The sequence below is a fragment of the Rana temporaria genome, chromosome 8 (genome assembly GCF_905171775.1).
Source record: "Rana temporaria chromosome 8, aRanTem1.1, whole genome shotgun sequence".
NCBI lineage: Eukaryota > Metazoa > Chordata > Amphibia > Anura > Ranidae > Rana > Rana temporaria.
The window spans coordinates 29,774,397-29,793,656 of NC_053496.1; the positions used below are offsets into that span (position 1 = coordinate 29,774,397).

The following is a 19,260-nucleotide window of genomic DNA, read 5'->3' on the forward strand; positions in this document are numbered from 1 at the left end:
AAAAACTGTATCCAGCAGAGGTTCCTATGACATTGCCGAATTGAAGACTACAAGAGAACGATGTAGCTCATGCACACCCCCTCATTGTCCAGGAACAGTTAATGAAATTCCTTGATCTTGACACAGTCTCCCATACAGGAGGAGAACTCGAGTCTGTACCCTCTGCACATAGTTGTCATCATCCAGGCCTATGAAATATTTTCCTATCAAACCTGAGCAAATAGAGCAAGACAGCCTCCTTCTGGCACACACTGGGTAGCCAAACTTACAGAAGGTTTCTTCTGCTTGACTGAGAAACAGTTTTTCCTCTGGAAGGCTAAAAGTAAGTTGGTATTCAAAACTCTTCCCCCTAGTGTCTTGAGAAATTCTCAGCCTGGACAATAGGTTCTAGTATTTCTTTACTGGTCACGAGATCTTAAAAGATCAAAAGGATGGCTTCCTTTTTACCCTATGACTCTCTTAATTGCATCCTCCAGTGTCAGATTGCATTCCCAAGTAAACCGAACACACAAGCTATGTATTCTCCCACTTCAAAGGGGTATGCCTAGGGAAGCAAAACAGCATAAAATGAATGTGTGTATGGGGATAAATAACCCAATATCACCACAAAGAGCCTGGCAAGGAAAGAGCTTCCGCTGTACCTGTCAGATGGAGAGGGATCATATAATTCCGCCGTACGAGCCGTCACGTCTGTCCATCGGTAGACGCCACAGCTATAAATAGTGTCATTCGGATGCCAGCACATGCGCAGAAGAATGACCCGGCATAATGATGTCATCGCGTCCGCGTCGCATAATGACGACGCGTAGTCATCACTAATAAACATAGCGTTGTCCTGAGGGACATGATGTGTATACGGATGGGCACAAAAAAGCACTGACACAAGTCAGAGTGCAATGTATTCAAAGGGCAAATACAGCAATAGGAGCCAAAGTAACATGCCACATCCAGCAAAAGGACAGACACCGGGCATATTATTGCAAAAATAGTTTCACAAGGGTAATAATAAAAGAAAGACAGTTTGTCTACTTGGATGGAGGACAAAAATGATCAATGTCCCTAGAACAGGTAAAAATGCTAGACCAATCAACACACTTTAAATTAAAAATTAAATCACTGGCATATAATTGAAAAAAATCAAACGTAAACGGGCAGGGCCCATGGGCTTGAGACCAGTCAAGCCCAATGGTAAGTTCTGCCCAGACTATATGTAATTCGTTCTATTGGGAGCTCAATAATAATGATAATTCTTCTTTTACCTTTTGTGCAGAGACATATAAAAATAAAACCGTTTGCTGGTTGTATCAAATATTTATTTTAAAATATACATTTAATGCTCTCTACACACATATAAATATATATGTATTTAAACACTCTTTACAGGGTTACATAAGGTGCGCATTACAGTGTAGAGTGGCATCACATGGCTTTGCATACTATGCTAGTGGACCTGCCGTACACTATCATGAACCACAGCTGACATGTTTTGCAACCCAAGAGCATTCTGGGAATTTTTCTATGGATGGCACGTGCAATGGACAGGCAACTATCACATTCAATAATGTTGCCATTACTCTGCACATCATCAACAACTGACTACTTAGAGAGTCAATTTAGCCGATGTAAAGCTCACAAAGATACCCCGAAAGCCCTTTGGAGGAAACAATCAGCCACTTCACCCCCCATAAAATAAACGACCATATGAGGCTAAATAAATAAAAAACATCACTTCCCCTTACTTACTTTGACACTGATAGGTAGATTCAGGTACACAGGAATATCTTTAGGGCGGCGTAGCCTAGCCTGTTTAGGCTACGCCGCCGTAAATTAGCTAGGCTAGTAATGATTTTCAATCTTCTTACCTGCTAATCTACGGCGGCGTAGCCTCAAACGAGCGGGCGTAAGGGCGCCTAATTCAAATGACTTGGAGGGGGGCGTGTTGCATGGAAATGAGGCTTGACCTCACGTTTTTTGAAGTTTTTTTACACTGCGCATGCGCCGGGCGCCTACATTTCCCAGGGCGCATTGTGGCTAAGTACGCCGTACGGGCCTATTGATTTCGACGTGGACGTAAACGACGTAACTCCCGATTCGCGGACGACTTACGCAAACGACGTAAAAAATTCGAACCTTGCGGAGGGAACGGCGGCCATACTTTAACATTGTTATTCCACCTCATAGGTGGAATAACTTTAGGCCGCCTAAGGCCTTACGGAAACAACGTAATTCGACTGCGGCGGCTGGTGTACGTTCGGGAATCGGCGTAAAAGCTCATTTACATAATCTACGCCAGCCGCAATGGAAGCGCCACCTAGCGGCCATCCGAAAAATTGCAAGCTAAGATAGAACGGCGCAAGCCGTCCTATCTTAGCTTTGTTTAAGCGTATCTCTGTTTGAGCATACGCTTAAACATACGGCGGCGTAGATTCGGAGTTAGGTCGGCTTATCTACTGATAAGCCGGCCTAACTCTTTGTGAATCTACCTATGAGAGTAGAAAGCCTGGCCGGGCTCTGCAAGGAGTTCTCACAACCATTTTCTAGCTGCTGCCGCCATCATGTGCCCTAACATCCTAGATTTTTCTAGATAATGCATGGCCTACCTGTGCGTGTGGTGAGAGTAAATAATTTTTTTTTAGCCAAAGTCTTTGGTGCCAGTTTGCCACCAATTACTTTTGAAATAATTAGTGGATGATATTGTGATGCCTAATGAGTGAAAGTTAAACACAAGTATACGTAAGAACATTCCAATATAACTGAATCATTTATAGCCAATCCAAGTCGGACTGGGCAAAGTTGTAAGAACCTTGACAGAACTGCGCTATTGTCCCATCAGCAGCAAACCCAGTCAGAGCTCCAACTTAGGCCTCGTACACACGACGGGACATGTCCGATGAAAACGGTCCGCGGACCGTTTTCATCGGAAATGTCCGCTGGCGGATTTTGGTCTGATGGCTGTACACACCATCAGACCAAATTTTCCGTGGACAGCAAACGCGGCGACGTGCGCGACCCTGGAAAGTCAATGCTTCCACGCATGCGTTGAATCACTTCGACACATGCAAGGGCTTTCGGCCGAGCGGACATGTCCGATGAGTCGTACAGACGACCGAACATGTCCGACGGACAGGCTTCCAGCGCACATGTTTCTTAGCATGCTAAGAAACATTTGTCCGCTGGAAACCTGTCCGATCCGCCGGAAAATTGTCCGGTCGGCCGCGGACCAGTTTCAGCAAACATGTTCGGTCGTGTGTACGAGGCCTAAAAGAAAAATGCAAATCAGGGAAACAAATACAAAACGCAATTTGTTATAAATCTTTCAGTGCATAGTGTTTGATGTTTGTGCGTTATCCAAGAAGGATCTTTACATTCCCCAAGCAATTGTTCTGACCCTTCAACTACGTGGAAAAATCTATCATAGATATTCTGGCACCATCGCTGACATTTAAAAAAAATGAATTCCCCTAACATTACAATATGAAGTTGGTTTCAGTAGATGACAATTCGCCACTTAAGGTTTGAGGAAAGCTAACCGACATAACAACTAAAACGTTTGTGCAAGCAGTTCTAGAACGCGAAAAAACATCAAAAGGAACACACAACTTTTTATTAAACGCTTCACTTTAAGAGCATCATTACTGATTTCGAACAATTTTACTTTCATTCATTCATGTCCACATGCTGGTAGGTGCAGAAAAAGATCAGCAGTCTGAAGGAAACAAAAGCGCATGCACTTCTTCGACTGTAAAATTCAAACCAAACCAGCGATCGCAAAGTCTGTAAACTTTCACACTCCAAGCAGCTAATGCGCATCAGTGGTGGGTACAGAGGCATTCTCCAGCACACCAGTTATGCCGTCACCCTCCACTGAATCTTGTGAGCTTGCAGGCATGTCCATAGCTTTGCTATCAGTGGCTTTCTGTTCCAGAGCCTCCAAAATGTTCTGGACTTTTCTGACACCATCCCTCCTTGCTTGACGAACATCTGCACGGCCTTCAGGGTCTACTGAGTCTAGGGCCAGTAGCTCTTTGGTAAGGTATTCTTCCAGCATCAGATACCTTTTATTTTTACTGCCCCGGAAGTTGGAAACTGCCTCCTGCAGTGCCTGCACCCTGCCTAATATCCGCTCCACCTGCAGCACTCCAGGATGCTTTTCTTGGGATTCTGCTTCTTCAGCTTCTTTTTCATGGAGAGTCTCCTTGAAGTCAGGTCTTTCCTCCACAACATTTGAAGACTGCATTTCATCCTTGACTTCTTTCTGGGCATATGATGGTTTGCATTCTACCTCAGCAGAGCTAGTTTGAGTTGGCACAGTGTTTGAAAACTGGCTTGGAGTATCGGTGGCAAGACCAGTCTGAACTGAGCTTATACTGGCAGGTTCTGCCTGGACTGGGCTAGTGGTGGTGGCAGAGCCAACTTGGTGTAGGGTGGGAGTTGGGAAAGTAGTCTGGGTTGAGTCAATTGTAGCAGATCTCATTTGCGATGAGGTTGGGGTGGCTGATCTTGTCTGCAGAGGCACTGTGGTGGGAGAGGCCATCTGCACTGGGACTGTGGTGGGAGAACCCATCTGCACTGGGACTGTGGTGGGAGAACCCATCTGCACTGGGACTGTGGTGGGAGAACCCATCTGTACTGGGACTGTGGTGGGAGAACCCATCTGCACTGGGACTGTGGTGGGAGAATTATCCATATGAACTCTTGAAGGGGAGATCCGTTGCACAGGGATCTGCTGGATAAGTAGACAAAGAGACAAGATAAGACTAAAATAGTAAATACAACATTCAATATTACTTTTTATTAAAGTATAACGAAAGGAAAAAAAAAATTATTTTGTTTTGGATAGTGGAAATGGATTAGAACATATGTTTTTTTGCTGTCTGTGCCCCTGGTAGGGACATTCACCCTCTCCAGTTATCCTGTTTACCATTATCATTGAAAGTGAAAGTGAAAGTAAAAGAAAATCCGACATTTTGGGTTGTCCCCAGAAAAGTAATAGAGGGGAAATCTTCCAAAGGGAGAGTGCTGACCAAGGGATTCCCTTAAAGCGGTGGTTCACCCTCCATAACAACTTTTTAGCATAACATGAGGCATAGTAGCGCGAGCTACAGTATGCCTGTCTTTATTTTTTTAGTCCCGTACTCACTGTGCAATCGTAGACACAAGATTCCGACTGGAGAGGGAAGGTGATTGACGGCCGGCTCTGGCACGTCACGCTCCCCGAAGACAGCCGGAACAGGTCTTGGCTCTTCACGGCGCTATACGGCGTCTGCGCACAGACTATGCGCAGGCGCCGTGAAGCGCCAAGTCCTATTTCGGGTATTTCCGGAGAAGCGTGACGTGCCAGAGCCGGCCGTCAATCACCTTCCCTCTCCATAGGAACGCCCATTCCCCGAGGGGGGTCGGAATCTTGTGTCTACGATTGCACTGTGAGTACGGGACTAAAAAAATAAAGACAGGCATACTGTAGCTCGCGCTACTATGCCTCATGTTATGCTAGAGGAAATTATTTTATTTATTTTTTATTAATAGGGTGAACCCCCGCTTTAATATAAAGGGATTTCCTCTCACTTTCTGTTTGACTATGGGGTAGGAAGTGAAGGTAAATCTCCCCAATGGAACAAAGATGGCAAAAATAAACCTTACAGGGTTTATAACTTTATAATTCTCCCTTACTCCATCCAAAATGAAGAAGTTTTGCCTATATGTCTACTTTAACTGTTTAAATGTAAACATTTACTTTAGTAATTAGTTATGAAAGCTGTCATAGCTGGCTACCCAAATACAGTACTAGTTTCCGGCCTGTTATTCTGGAACATCGGCATCAGTACTTTCTGAATCATTCTCCCACAAGAATTATAGGCCAGATTCACAGAGATCGGCGTATCTCTGTGCGGGCGTAGCGCATCCCATATGCGCTACGCCGACGTAACATAGAGAGGCAAGTACAGTATTCACAAAGCACTTGCTCCCTAAGTTACGGCGGCGTAACGTAAATGGGCCGGCGTAAGCCCGCGTAATTCAAAGTAGGCTGGTAGTGGGCGTGTTGTATTATAATGAATCGTGGCCCCATGTAAATGAAGCGCCGTACGGTGCATGCTCAGAATCACGTCGAATTTACCCCCTAAGATACGACGGCTCAATGGCAACGACGTGAACGTAACCTACGCCTAGCCCCATTTACGTACGACTTATGTAAAATCCGACGGCTGTTCCGTCGTCCATACCTTAGCATTGGCTGCGCCTCATATCGCAGGGGTAACTTTACGCCGGACGTATGCCTTACGTAAACGGCGTAGCTTACTGCGACGGGCGCAAGTACGTTCGTGAATCGGCGTATCTAGCTCATTTACATATTTGACGCGTAAATCAATGGAAGCGCCCCTAGCGGCCAGCGTAAATATGCACCCAAGATACGACGGCGTAGGTGACTTACGTCGGTCGTATCTTGGCAAAATTCAGGCGTATCTTGTTCCCTGAATACAGCGCATAGATACGACAGCGCATCACAGAAATGATGCGGCGTATTAACAGATACGTCGGCGTAAGCTGACTGTGAATCTGGCCCTATGTGGTTACCCGATACAAGCTTGTGCTGCATCAGTCTCTGAATGTGTGGAACCAGAGATGGCTAGGCATCTATTACTTGATACCTAACCTGTAGCAGGCAACTCCATAGGAGGACAATGCAATGGCCTAAGGTCTGCAATCACAAGTGGAACTGCTGCCCAATCAGATTTATTGTTTCATTTTCCACACCTGAACCTATACTGAACAATACCTCAATTGTCGTTCCCATTTACTTTTCTCCATTTTCTTTCTTCTTATGCCCCTTTAAAAATATTTTGGTCATCGGATACAAACTTACATTGCTCTAATGACCCAACAATCATACAAACACAAAACCTAAACTTTTATCCAATTACAATGACATCAGCTTTGGCACAGACTATAAACAGAGCTTAAAGGGCCTCCAGCAGTGTTCAACCATCTTTAATTGTCCCTGCCAATCCCCCCCTCTCTTTATTTTTATGTGTTCTTGTCTTTGCTATGAAGTCTGATTGGTCCAGAGTCTGCAAAAAAGATTGTTTGTGATTAACATTGTTGATAGGTAGCCATCAACTATAAACTGTTGGGTCAGTTATATAAGCTTTTAAAGCGGTTCTCCACCCTAAAGTGGAGTCCCGCTGATCGGAACCCTCCCCCCCTCCGGTGTCACATTTGACACCTTTCAGGGGGGAGGGGGGTGCAGATACCTGTCTAAAGACAGGTATTTGCACCCACTTCCGGCCCGGCATTCACGGGCAAAAGACGGGCATTCCGTCACATCCCGTCGCCCCCCCCGTTGTGTGCTGGGAACACTCGGCTCCCAGCACACAGCGGGAGCCAATCGGCGGGCGCGGCGCGACTCGCGCATGCGCCGTAGGGAACCGGGCAGTGAAGCCGCAGCGCTTCACTTCCTGGTTCCCTCACTGAGGATGGCGGGGGGAGCAGCAGAGAGACGAGCGATCGCTCGTCCTCTGCTGCGATCGGCGCTGGACTCCAGGACAGGTAAGTGTCCTAATATTAAAAGTCAGCAGCTGCAGTATTTGTAGCTGCTGGCTTTTAATATTATTTTCCCCATGGCACATCCGCTTTAAGCCCCTTTAACACTGGGGTGTTTTCCGGGCGTTATTCAAGCGTTTTTCAGGCGCCTGAAAGAAGCCTCATCTGCAATTCCAATGTGAAAGCCCTTTCACACTGCCAGCACCCGAAAAACGCTGGTAACGCACCGCTAAGACCCTAATGTTTTAGGGCGTTTTTGCAGTGCCTCAGTGTGAAAGGGCAAGGCGTTTTTTCAGCGCTTTCAATTCATTTTAATGGAGAGGGGCGTTTTTGGAGAGTTTTTTTCAGCGCCCAAAAGCTGCTCCAAAGATGCTGCTTGCCGAACTCAGTGTGAAAGGGTCCATTGAGATGCATGGAGAGCGTTTTATGAGCATTTTAATAGCGCTATTTTTAACGCTAAAACGCTGTAAAAATGCTTCAGTGTGAAAGGGGTCTTAACGCTCATAGCATACTCCTATAAACAAGTTAACCCCCTTTGGGCAAAGGCAAAATTACTGTGCTCCAGATCAGTGGCGGCTGGTGCTTAATTGTTTTGAGGGGGGGACAAACAAACACCATTAAACCTGGTCTGCACTTACCCCATCCAGTTTGCAGACGGCTTCCCCTCCCAGCCAATCTGGTCTTAAGACCCACTTCCTGTCCTGATTGGCCAGGAGGACGATCAGGAAGACAATAGTGAATGTTGATTCGCTAATGTCACAAGTGAGTAGGCTTTTTAAAGGCAATTACAGTCTCAGGCCTCGTACACAAGACGGAGTTTCTCGGCAAAAACCAGCAAAAAACTTGCTGGGATTTTTTTTTTGCCGAGGAAACCGGTCGTGTGTACATTTTTCGACGAGGAAACTGTCGAGGATCCCGTCGAGCCAAAAAGAGAGCATGTCTTCTTTTTTCTCGACGGGAATGGAGAAACTTGCCTTGTCGAGTTCCTCGACAGCCTAACAAGGAACTCGATGAGGAAAACGATGTGTTTCATCCGTCGTGTTCCTCGGTCATGTGTACGAGGCTTAAGGCTCTAATCATGCGCTTCAAAAAGAAAAAAAAGCTGGTAGAAATGTATGCGTCTGGCACCCTGCATGGAGATTAGGAGCAGATGCATGAAGATTAGGGGGGCGGTGCACATGCGCCCCCTATGGACTGGCTGCCGCTGCTCCAGATCTTAGTAAATGGTGATTTCTATCATCCAATGGCGTGCAAGCAAAAATGCTGTTCATGAGGACAGTTTCATCTTCCAGGTTTTAATGTCAAAGCTTAATTAAAAAAGCTGAAGTTAGAAGCTGATTGTCTACCATGCACAGCCGCACCAGATTCTGAGAGCTCCAGTTTAAGTAAATCAACTCCAATGGGACTATGGCTTTAAGCCTTTAATACATTATTATAATGGAGGTATTCTACATACCTGAACTCGAGCAGAAATCGGAGATGGGGAGCTCACTCTGGGAGGAGAACTCTCTCGGCTAGACATCGTTCTTCCTTTCACCGGCTGCTTGGAGTCTCTTTCATCCTGGATTCTATGGAACACTGGCTGGTGTGAGTGGCCATCAGGCTGTGGGTAGATCGACTTCTGTGCCTGCTGGACATTCTGAGGAGACTGACGGGCCCCATTTCCTTCATGGATCACCGGTATAGGAATATAGCCACGTGGCAACTGGTGGCTTCCAGAATTTGTTCTCACGGGGCCCTGCCTGCCAGGAGACTGCGACAGGCTGCTTGAGTCTGCGACAGAAGGAGGTGGCTGAAAAATAAAGATCATGCTCTTAATCCTTAGATTGGTTACTTGCCATATAGATTATTTACATTAGCCCTTCTATATTCAAAATCAGACAGACATACTAGTGATTTTATAATTATCAATCAGCTGCTGCACATGCAGGGCTCTAATGAGGAAAATTGCAAGGTCCACATCCTTTAAGACGTGATTTCCCTTTGGGAGTATCTCACCAAAAATGACAGTATTGTTGCAGGGATGCCCAAAATCTGACTTGTATCTTAGTGCAGGCAATCACACAAGCAGGAAATGACATTTCCCAGGGGCGTTTTGTGCACCAACCGTGTACAGAATGCCTCCAGGTAGCCAAGTTGCATTGCATTTTACAGAAAATCACAGCGCTGCAGATTGAAAAGGAAAGGTTTTAATAACATTCAATTACGATATGACTTGTGTCGCAATTCTATACGCAATTTTTTTTTTTTTGAGTGGGGTTACCCTTTAACTAAGTAGTCTATTTAGTACGTGCATGAGATGCATTACCGATTGTCCTTGTGGAGACCCAGAGTGCTGGCTGCTCGGTCTTTCGGTCTGAAGAGGTTCCGGCGAGGTCCAGGCGGGAGACTGAGGGCGATTAAAGCCAGTCATGGGAGACTGTGGCCGCATGGCAGGCTCACATTTGACTCTCTGCTTGCTTGGCTGTTGTAGGTAGTAGCATGGAAATTGCTGTTGGTTGTCCACACCGTTATGATGAACTGGAATTGGGATGTAACCAGGCCTAAGCTGAGGGTAATAGATGTTGCTTTGCCTTGGACTTTCCTGGGGTGGACCATTAGCCATTGGTTGGTTCATCTGTGTTAAAAAAAGAAATAGACATCATCATGAAGGCCAATTCCACATGAATAGTATGCTACCTATTGTAAGCAAGGAAGAAAGAAAAAAAAAAAGGGAAGAAAGAAAAGAAAAAAAAAACAAAGACAAAAAAAGCAGAAAGAAAGACTAATGCCGCGTACACATCATCACTTTTTGTGATGAAAAAAAACCTACATTTTTAAAAACGTCATTTAAAATTACTGTGTGTGGGGAAAACGTTGTTTCATGTCTTCTGAAAAACGACAAAAAAAAAAATTCGAACATGCTTCAATTTTTTGTGTCGTTTTTCAAAACGTCGTTTTTTGTGTCATTTAAAACGATAGTGTGTGGGCAAAACGTTTAAAACGACGTTTTTAAACCCGCGCATGCTCAGAAGCAAGTTATGAAGCGAGCTTGAATGGAACAGAGTGCCATCGTACGTGCTAAACGTAACCGCGCTTTGCTAGAGCATTTTGAAAAAACGATGGTGTGTATGCTACGTCGTTTTTTAAAATGAAGTTTCAAAAACGTTGTTTTTTTTCATCACAAAAAGTGATGGTGTGTACGCGGCATTAGAAAAACAAAAGCAAAAGAAAGGAAAAAAAAAACAGAAAGGAAGAAAGACAAAGAAAAGAGGGAAGAAAAAGAAGAAAGAAAAAAGACAAAGAAAAGGGTGAAAAAAGAAAGAAGGGGGGGGGGGGACAAAAAAAGGGGGGGGAAAGAGCAGAAAGAAAGAGAAAGAAAACCAGAAAGAAAGAAAAACAAAGAAAGGGAAAAAAAAGCAGAAAGAACGAAGAGAAAGAAAAAAGCGGAAAGAAAGAAAAAAAAGCAGAAAGAGAAAAAGAAGAAAGAGAAAAAAAAGAAAAAGAAAGAAAAACAGAAAGAAAAGAAAAAAAAAAACAAAGAAAGGAAAAAAGCAGAAAGAAAGAAAGCAGAAAGAGATGGTGTGTACGCGGCATTAGAAAAACAAAAACAAAAGAAAGGGAAAAAAAACAGAAAGGAAGAAAGACAAAGAAAAGGGGGAAGAAAAAGAAGAAGAAAGAAAGAAAGAAAGACAAAGAAAAGGGGGAAAAAAGAAAGAAAGGGGAAGGGGAGAAAGACAAAAAAAAGGGGGGGAAAGAGCAGAAAGAAAACCAGAAAGAAAGAAAAACAAAGAAAGAGAAAGAAAAAGCAGAAAGAAAGAAGAAGAAAAAAAAAGCAGAAAGAGAAAAAGAAGAAAGAAAAAAAAAGAAAGAAAAACAGAAAGAAAAGAAAAAAAAAACAAAGAAAGGAAAAAAGCAGAAAGAAAGAGAAAGAAAGAAAGAAAGAAAGAAAGAAAGAGAAAAAAGCAGAAAGAAAGAAAAACAAAGAAGGAAAAAAAAGCAGAGAGAAATGAAAAAAAAAAAGAAAGAGAAAGAAAAAAAGAAAGAAAGAAAGAAAGAAAGAAAGAAAGAAAAAAAAGAAAGAAAGAAAAGCAGAAAGCAAGAAGGATCCCTTCTCCCTAATTCCCACCTCTTTTGCCATACATGACCTCTGACTACTCTGGGAAACTGCCCAACATTGTTGAGACCCCGGACAAGCTCACCATTTCACACACTCTTGTATTGATGTAATGTTTTACCATCACACATAACCAGACAGAAAGATGTACACCACTAGAGGAGAGATGCGGCTTGTACCATAACACTCCAGTAAGGTCATGGCATACAGTCAACTAGCACAAGTGTCAAACTGGTGACCTTCCAGCCATTGCAAAACTACAATTCCCATGAGGCATTGCAAGGCTGACAGTTACAAGCAGGACTCCCAGAAGCAGCAGCATGATGGGACTTGTAGTTCGGCCCACCAGTTTTACACCCCTGAACTGAAGAAACCAAGTTGGCCATACACTGTATGAATTTCAGCTCCTCGGGGGATGGTCTCTGCCGGCCAACTTCCACCCAACATTCCTCGACTGAAATATCAAAGAAGCTGGGTGGAACATTTTCTGACTTGATTTGCTGGAATTAATCTTATAAGAAAAAAAAAAAAACGTGCCTCAGGCTGCAATAAAAGGACACAGAACTACAGTAAAAAATGATGGTTAAAGCGGAGTTCCAACCACAATTAGCATTTTTTATATGTATGTCCTTTCATCCTGCGTTTTTATAATATAAATCCGGTCACTTACTATTTTACAATACGCCGCCGATCCGCATAGATATTCAAAAAAGATAGTTTATAAAACTATGTCCACACCGTTGTCATTTTGCTTGTGGGCATTGTGAAGCCTACAAGCACTTACTTCCTGGAAGTCTTGGATGGGGAGTGATAATTGGACAGCGCACTGCATCCTGGGAAATGATGACACACATTTCCCAGGAGCATTAGAGGGAGATTATGTCAGAATCCTAGGTGGTTTCAAAGGCGGATTTCATGGGACCGCATAGCAACAGGCATTTTCAGATGAGTTAAAAAAACATTTTTTTTTTTTTTTTTTACTATTTTAGGTCTAATGAGCACAATAATGAAAAAAAGATTTTGGGATGGAAACTCCACTTTAAGTTTAGGTTTTCCGATTTTAAAGCTGTACTCCAGGCATATGTAAAGGGTCGGTAATGCAGTTGTGTGATCATTACAATTCAAGTGTTTGCAAACCCAAAATTTACTTTTTAGTATGTTTGCCATCATATCTCACAGTTCTCTTAAAAAGTGTTAGTTCACTTTTATTTTGTAAAGATAAACTAACACTGTACTTACCTCTGGGGATGCCGAGCTGTCAGTGCCCATGCTGCGGGATCCAGTGGTCCCTACTCTTCTCCCACTTCTCTGTACAGCGCTTCTGGGAGAGATAAGAGCGATTCTCTGTGACGGCGTTAACCAATCAGAATTGTTCTGCTCTGTCCCAAAAAAGCTGTGCATGGGCACTGACAGCATAGCTCCCTGAAGACATCACAGCACCCTGCCACAGTACTCTCTCAAGAGCCCTCGACTCTGATGCAAATAATTGCTGCAACTTCTAATGTAAACTGTAAAGCCCCGTACACACGACCAGTTTCCTCGGCAGAATTCAGCTTCCGACCGAGTTTCTGGCTGAATTCTGCAGAGAAACCCGGCCGTGTGTACAATTTCGCCGAGGAAGCCGACGAGGAAATAGAGAACATGTTCTCTATTTCCTCGTTGTTCTATGGGAGCTCTCGGCCCGCCGAGCTCCTCGGCGGCTTCAGGGCTGAACTGGCCGAGGAACTCGATGTGTTTGGCACGTCGAGTTCCTCGGCCGTGTGTACGGGGCCTAAGGAGTTTATATGTAACCATCAGTGCCAACCAGTGCATCACCTCATCAGTGCCAACCAGTGCATCACCACATCAGTGCCAACCAGTGCATCACCACATCAGTGCCAACCAGTGCATCACCTCATCAGTCCCAACCAGTGCATCACCTCATCAGTGCCTCACATCAGTGCCCACCAGTACAGCCCAATGTCATTCACTGCCACCTCATCAATGCCCGCCAGCGGAGCGCTCCAGGCATCTCCTAGCACAAGAAAGCTCCATTGTCCCTGGCCCTGACGTGCTGCCCCGCCTCTGCCTACAATCCCCAGAATGCAAAGCAGGCCTGTAACAGCCAATCGGTGGCGGCCGCCGCCAACATCCTCCACTCTGAAAAAAAACGTCCCCTGACGTGCTGCACGCCCTGCCTCTGCCTACAAACCCCAGAATGCAGCGCGGGCCGGCAGTTACTGGCCCGCGCTGCATTCTGGGGTTTGTAGGCAGAGGCAGGGCGCACAGCACGTCAGGGGACATTTTTTTTACAGTGGAGGATGTCGGCAGCGGCGGCCGCCGATTGGCTGTTACAGGCCCGCTGGTTGGCTGCCGTGCTGGGTGTACCAAGATGGCCGTGGCTTCGGAGCTAGGCCAAAGCCTGCGGCCCTTCCTGATGCTGTGACCACGGCGACAATCCGCGGATTGCCGCCGCGGTCACAGCATCAGGAAAGGCCGCAGCTTCGGCCTAGCTCCAGAGTCGTGGCACCGCTAGCGGCCATGTTAAATATCGGCCTCATTTTCTCCAAAACGGCCAAATATCGGCCGATATATTGGCCTGCCGATATATCGGTCGACCTCTAATAGTGATTAAATACTACCAAAAGAAAGCTCTATTTGTGTGGGGAAAAAAATTATAAAAATGTCAAATGAGTACAGTGTTGCATGACCGCGAAATTGTCATTCAAAGTGTGAGAGTGCTGAAAATTGGCCTGGGCAGGAAGGTGTCGTACGTGCCCAGTAGGCAAGTGGTTAAGAACACTGTAAGGCATGATACCAAACATACTGAAAAAGTAGGTTTTGAGATTAGATTCTAAAATTGAACTCCAGGCAGCTATAAAAGAACACTGTATAATGCAGCTGTGTATTAATTCAAAATAATAAAAGCTGGATTCCAGAGCTGAAATACACATGTATTACAAGAATTGCCTTGTCTGGCAAAGAATTTGTAATTGTGTTCAGCCAAGGTAGAAGAGATACAGTTGGTTCAGCTTCCCTTTGATGCGGATTGGATAATAAGCTCCAATCTTAGCGGGCAGCGGGCCTTTTGGGTCCTCTGCCTGCAATCTCTAATTGCATTTAAATCTCAAAAGGCATGTTCGGAATGCCTTTAATTTTCAATAGCATGCGATGCAGTTTTGCTGCAATTATCGGGTGATAAATTGCAGAGCAATCACAGCAAGCTGCAACGTGTGAAGCTTGTCACCCAAAAATGAGCAGGGGCTTTTTACGTTCTTATTATTGAGTTTTACACAATTAGAAAATTTAACATATAAACAGCCTTAACCACTTAAGCCCCGGACCAAAATGCTGCCTAAAGACCCAAGGGGTTTTTACAGTTCGGGACTGCGTCGCTTTAACAGACAATTGCGCGGTCGTGCGACGTGGCTCCCAAACAAAATTGGCGTCTTTTTTTCCCCACAAATAGAGCTTTCTTTTGGTGGTATTTGATCACCTCTGCGGTTTTTATTTTTTGCGCTATAAACAAAAATAGAGCGACAATTTTGAAAAAAATTCAATATTTTTTACTTTTTGCTGTAATAAATATCCCCCAAAAACATATATAAAAAATTTTTTTTCCCTCAGTTTAGGCCGATACGTATTCTTCTACCTATTTTTGGTAAAAAAAATCGCAATAATCGTTTATCGGTTGGTTTGCGCAAAATTTATAGCGTTTACAAAATAGGGGATAGTTTTTTTGCATTTTTATTTATTTTATTTTTTTTACTACTAATGGCGGCGATCAGCGATTTTTTTCGTGACTGCGACATTATGGCGGACACTTCGGACAATTTTGACACATTTTTGGGACAATTGTAATTTTCACAGCAAAAAATGCATTTAAATTGCATTGTTTATTGTGAAAATGACAGTTGCAGTTTGGGAGTTAAACACAGGGGGCGCTGTAGGAGTTAGGGATCACTGTGTATGTGTTTACTAGTGTAGGGGTGTGTGGCTGTAGGAATGACGTCATTGATCGTGTCTCCCCTATAAAGGGGATGACGCGATCGATGCGCCGACACAGTGAAGCACGGGGAAGCCGTGTTTACACACGGCTCTCCCCGTTCTTCAGCTCCGGGGAGCGATCGCGACGGAGCGGCTATAAACAAATAGCCGCGCCGTCGTCCCGGATCACTCCCCGAGCGGACCCGACCTCCGCATGTACCGGGGGGGTCCCGATCGGACCCCCCACCCACGTCTAGCAGAGGACGTACAGGTACGTGATTGTGCCTGTCCGTGCCATTCTGCTGACGTAAATGTACATGAGGAGGTCGGGAAGTGGTTAAAGAAAGGGGTTGTAAAGCTTCGTGTTTTTTTCACCTTAATGCATCCTATGCATTAAGGTAAAAAAACACCTTGCAGTATCCGCCACCCGTTTTACTTACCTGAGCCCAGAATTATAATGGACATGATCCCGCGCCGCTCTCTCCATGGCTTCTCTGCTTTTTATTGGATAGATTGATAGCAGCAAAGCCATTGGCTCCTGCTGCTGTCAATCAAATCAAATGATGCGGGCGCCGGGGGCGAGTCATACAAACTGCGGCTATGCACGCCGAGTGTATGACAGAGGAGCGCACCCACGAGGTGCAAAAATGCAAAAATTCATGGCCACATGAGCTTAAAAGTGGAGTGCAGGGCCATGCAGCAAAAGGATTAAAAAACTTTAGTACATTTTGAGACGGGCGCTTTAAATGGCGATTCCAAAGCATCCCAAAATTCTTCATCAATGAATAAAGCAAATGAAGGGCCTACATACCCTAGCCACCTTCTTTACTAACATTTTCTTCATGCACACTTACATAGCAAAGCATTAGCATTTGGAAGCAAGTTCCTTCGACGAATGATATTTTCTGCTAATAACAGTAAACTATACTTTTTTTTTTTTTTTTTTGAGATTTTGTTATCTGGCTCCTGCCCTTCATACGTGATAAATATTAATAAAACCGGTTCTGTCTCTGTGTCTGACTCAGAAATCCAGTAGGCCCGCATCTTCTATTCCTAGTATATTTAATATTCACCTACAGCTGGATCTTCCCTTCGGGGCACATACGGCATCTGTTGGCATTCTTTACTATGCTGAGTTAGAAGGGACAGCCTGTCCATGAAGGACACAGTTAAGGCCAAAGATGGCCCTTTTATCCCCATTTTATTACAATGGACATTTCACGGGGGAGACTGTCATGCAGCTGTCACGGTAAAGGCTGAGAGAAGGTAAAAATAGCCCCGGTGACACACATTGAGAAGGATCCCGCGGCGGGGTGATGGGGAGAAGGCCTTGTGTCTGAGGTCAGAACTCGGACAGTGACTAAGGCAATGGATAAATGTCTGAAGTCTGAGTCACCTCGGCTGACGTTCCTTCTTATCAGTCCACAGCACTAAGCCTCTACCATCACAATGGTGTCACACACATAATAATACCCAATACCCCACCAAAACATTTTCTTATAACGTTGACGTAGACGTAGAAGTGTTAGAACCTGTTTTTTTTTTTTGTCTATGTCTATGTCATAGATGAGATTTTACCCCACCCCTTGTGTAGTCACCCTGACAGGAAATGAGCAGTACGGTGAGGAGTTGTCAGAGCCTCCGATATCAGTGAAGTAGTTGAGGAGATTTTTCTCACTTCCGATGTAGTCATGGACACAGGAAGTGAGTGAACCTCCTCAACAGGAACATTGGGAGCAATAAATCCTGACCGTTTTTAATCCTTTCACCTTCTATCCAAAATAAGAAAAAAAATGAGGTCTGTTTTTAACAAATTAGAGCATAATTTGAGCCATCACAATTACCTAGATTCACGTACATTGCCGCAACTTTGCGGCGGCGTAGCTTAAGGCATTTAAGCTACCCCGCCGTAAGTTAGCGAGGCAAGTACTATACATGATTCACAATGTACTTGCCTGCTATGTTACGGCGGCGTAGCCTAAAGCGGGCGGGCGTAAGGGCACCGAATTCAAATGTGTGTAAGGGGGGCGTGTTTTATGTTAATAAGGCTTGACCTTAAGTTTTTGACGTTTTTTTTTTACTGCGCATTCGCCGGGCGCCTACATTTCCCAGTGTGCATTGCGGCTAAGTACGCCGCACGGGCCTATTGATTTTGACGTGGACGTAAACAACGTAAATCCCGATTCACGGACGACTTACGCAAACGACGTAAAAATTTCAAATTTCGACGCGGGAACGGCGGCCATACTTAACATTACTATTCCATGTAGGGCTAAGCTATAACTTTAGGTGGCCTATCTCTAACGTAAACGGCGTAAAAGTACTGCGTCGGCCGGGCGTACGTTCGTGAATCGGCGTATCTACTCATTTACATATTCTACGCCGACCGTAATGGAAGCGCCACCTAGCGGCCATCCGAAATATTGCAATCTAAGATAGGACGGCGCAAGCCGTTGTATCTTAGATATGTTTAAGCGTATCTCTGTTTAAGCTGTATGGAAGTGGTTAAACATAAGTCGGCGTAGATTCTGAGTTAGGTCGGCTTATCTACTGATAAGCCGACCTAACTCTTACTGAATCTACCTAAAGGACTCTTGATTCAGCTGAAAGGTGAAAGTTTCTATGTTATTGGGGGTTATTTACTAAAGGCAAATCCACTTTGCACTATAAGTGCAAACTACACTTGGACTTGGAAGTGCAGTCGCTGTAGATCCGAGGGGGACATGCAAAGAACATAAAAAACTGAATTTTAGCTTGCACATGATTGGATAATAAAATCAGCACAGCTTCTCCTCATTTCAGATCTACCCCTCAGATTTACAGTGACTGCACTTCCACTTGTAGTGCAAAGTGGATTTGCCTTTAGTAAATAACCCCCATTGTCTGTAACCAAATACACAATGAGGTTGATTTACTAAAGGCAAATAGCCTGTGCACTTGCAAATTAGATCTGAGGAGAAGCTCTGAGGCTGGGTTCACACCAGTGTGAATTGAATGTGGATTTCCTCAAATCCAATTTGCATGTCAGGAGATTGTGACCGGGTCTCTATGGAGCCGGTTCACACATCTCCGCTGCGCTCCGGTGCGAATTGCGAAGGAGTCCTGTGTGTTTTCTGGTCCGTTTCAGGTCCGGATTCAGACAAAAATTCGGACTGATATCGGACATAAAACGGTGAATGGAGATGGACTGGACCCCCTGCTGGGAGCTGCTCCATTCCTCAGTGTGAACCCAGCCTGATATGAGGGAAATCTCTGCTAATTTCTATCGTCCACTTATGTGCAAACAAAAAGGATGTTTTCCTGACAGACTCCATGGCAGCCTACGTGTGGGTTAACCCCGCCTTCTCTCCAATGCTATAGGACCCCTTACCCTATAAATTTGAGCTCACCTGCAGAGACTGTGTTCCTTTTTTGTCCTCCTCCATGGACCTACATCACGTTTTTCCTGTTGGCGTCCGTTTGGAATGTATCCAGAGTCCGGCATATCATCCGTGCGGTACAGCTCAGGGCCCAGCTACGAGCGGGTGTGTAGCTTGTCATGGCAGTACATATCTCAGCAATGGAAGGGATGTGACCTTGGTATGCCTAAAGGTGGATGCATGAATGACTGGCAAGGTCTGAAATTTCTTTTACTTCTCCATGGCAGTTGCCTCTGTGTT

The 19,260-nt window shown here is 44.8% G+C and overlaps 1 protein-coding gene across 4 annotated transcripts in view; it reads right to left on the bottom strand.

Annotated features, from left to right (window-relative positions):
- Positions 1–3,582: 3,582 nt before the first annotated feature.
- The window catches only part of BAG3 (BAG cochaperone 3), a 39,760-nt gene continuing 24,082 nt past the window's right edge, over positions 3,583–19,260 (bottom strand). The window contains exons 2-5 of one of the 4 annotated variants that reach the window (XM_040361471.1): positions 9,848–10,156; positions 8,996–9,331; positions 4,655–4,726; positions 3,583–4,594 (exon numbers count right to left, since the gene is read on the bottom strand). In XM_040361471.1, the coding sequence (XP_040217405.1) occupies positions 3,800–4,594; positions 4,655–4,726; positions 8,996–9,331; positions 9,848–10,156 (1,512 nt within the window). In that variant the 3' untranslated portion in view covers positions 3,583–3,799. Of the gene's footprint in view, positions 4,727–8,995; positions 9,332–9,847; positions 10,157–19,260 lie in introns of all 4 variants that reach the window. The other 3 variants (XM_040361470.1, XM_040361469.1, XM_040361468.1) reach the window with 3 other exon arrangements.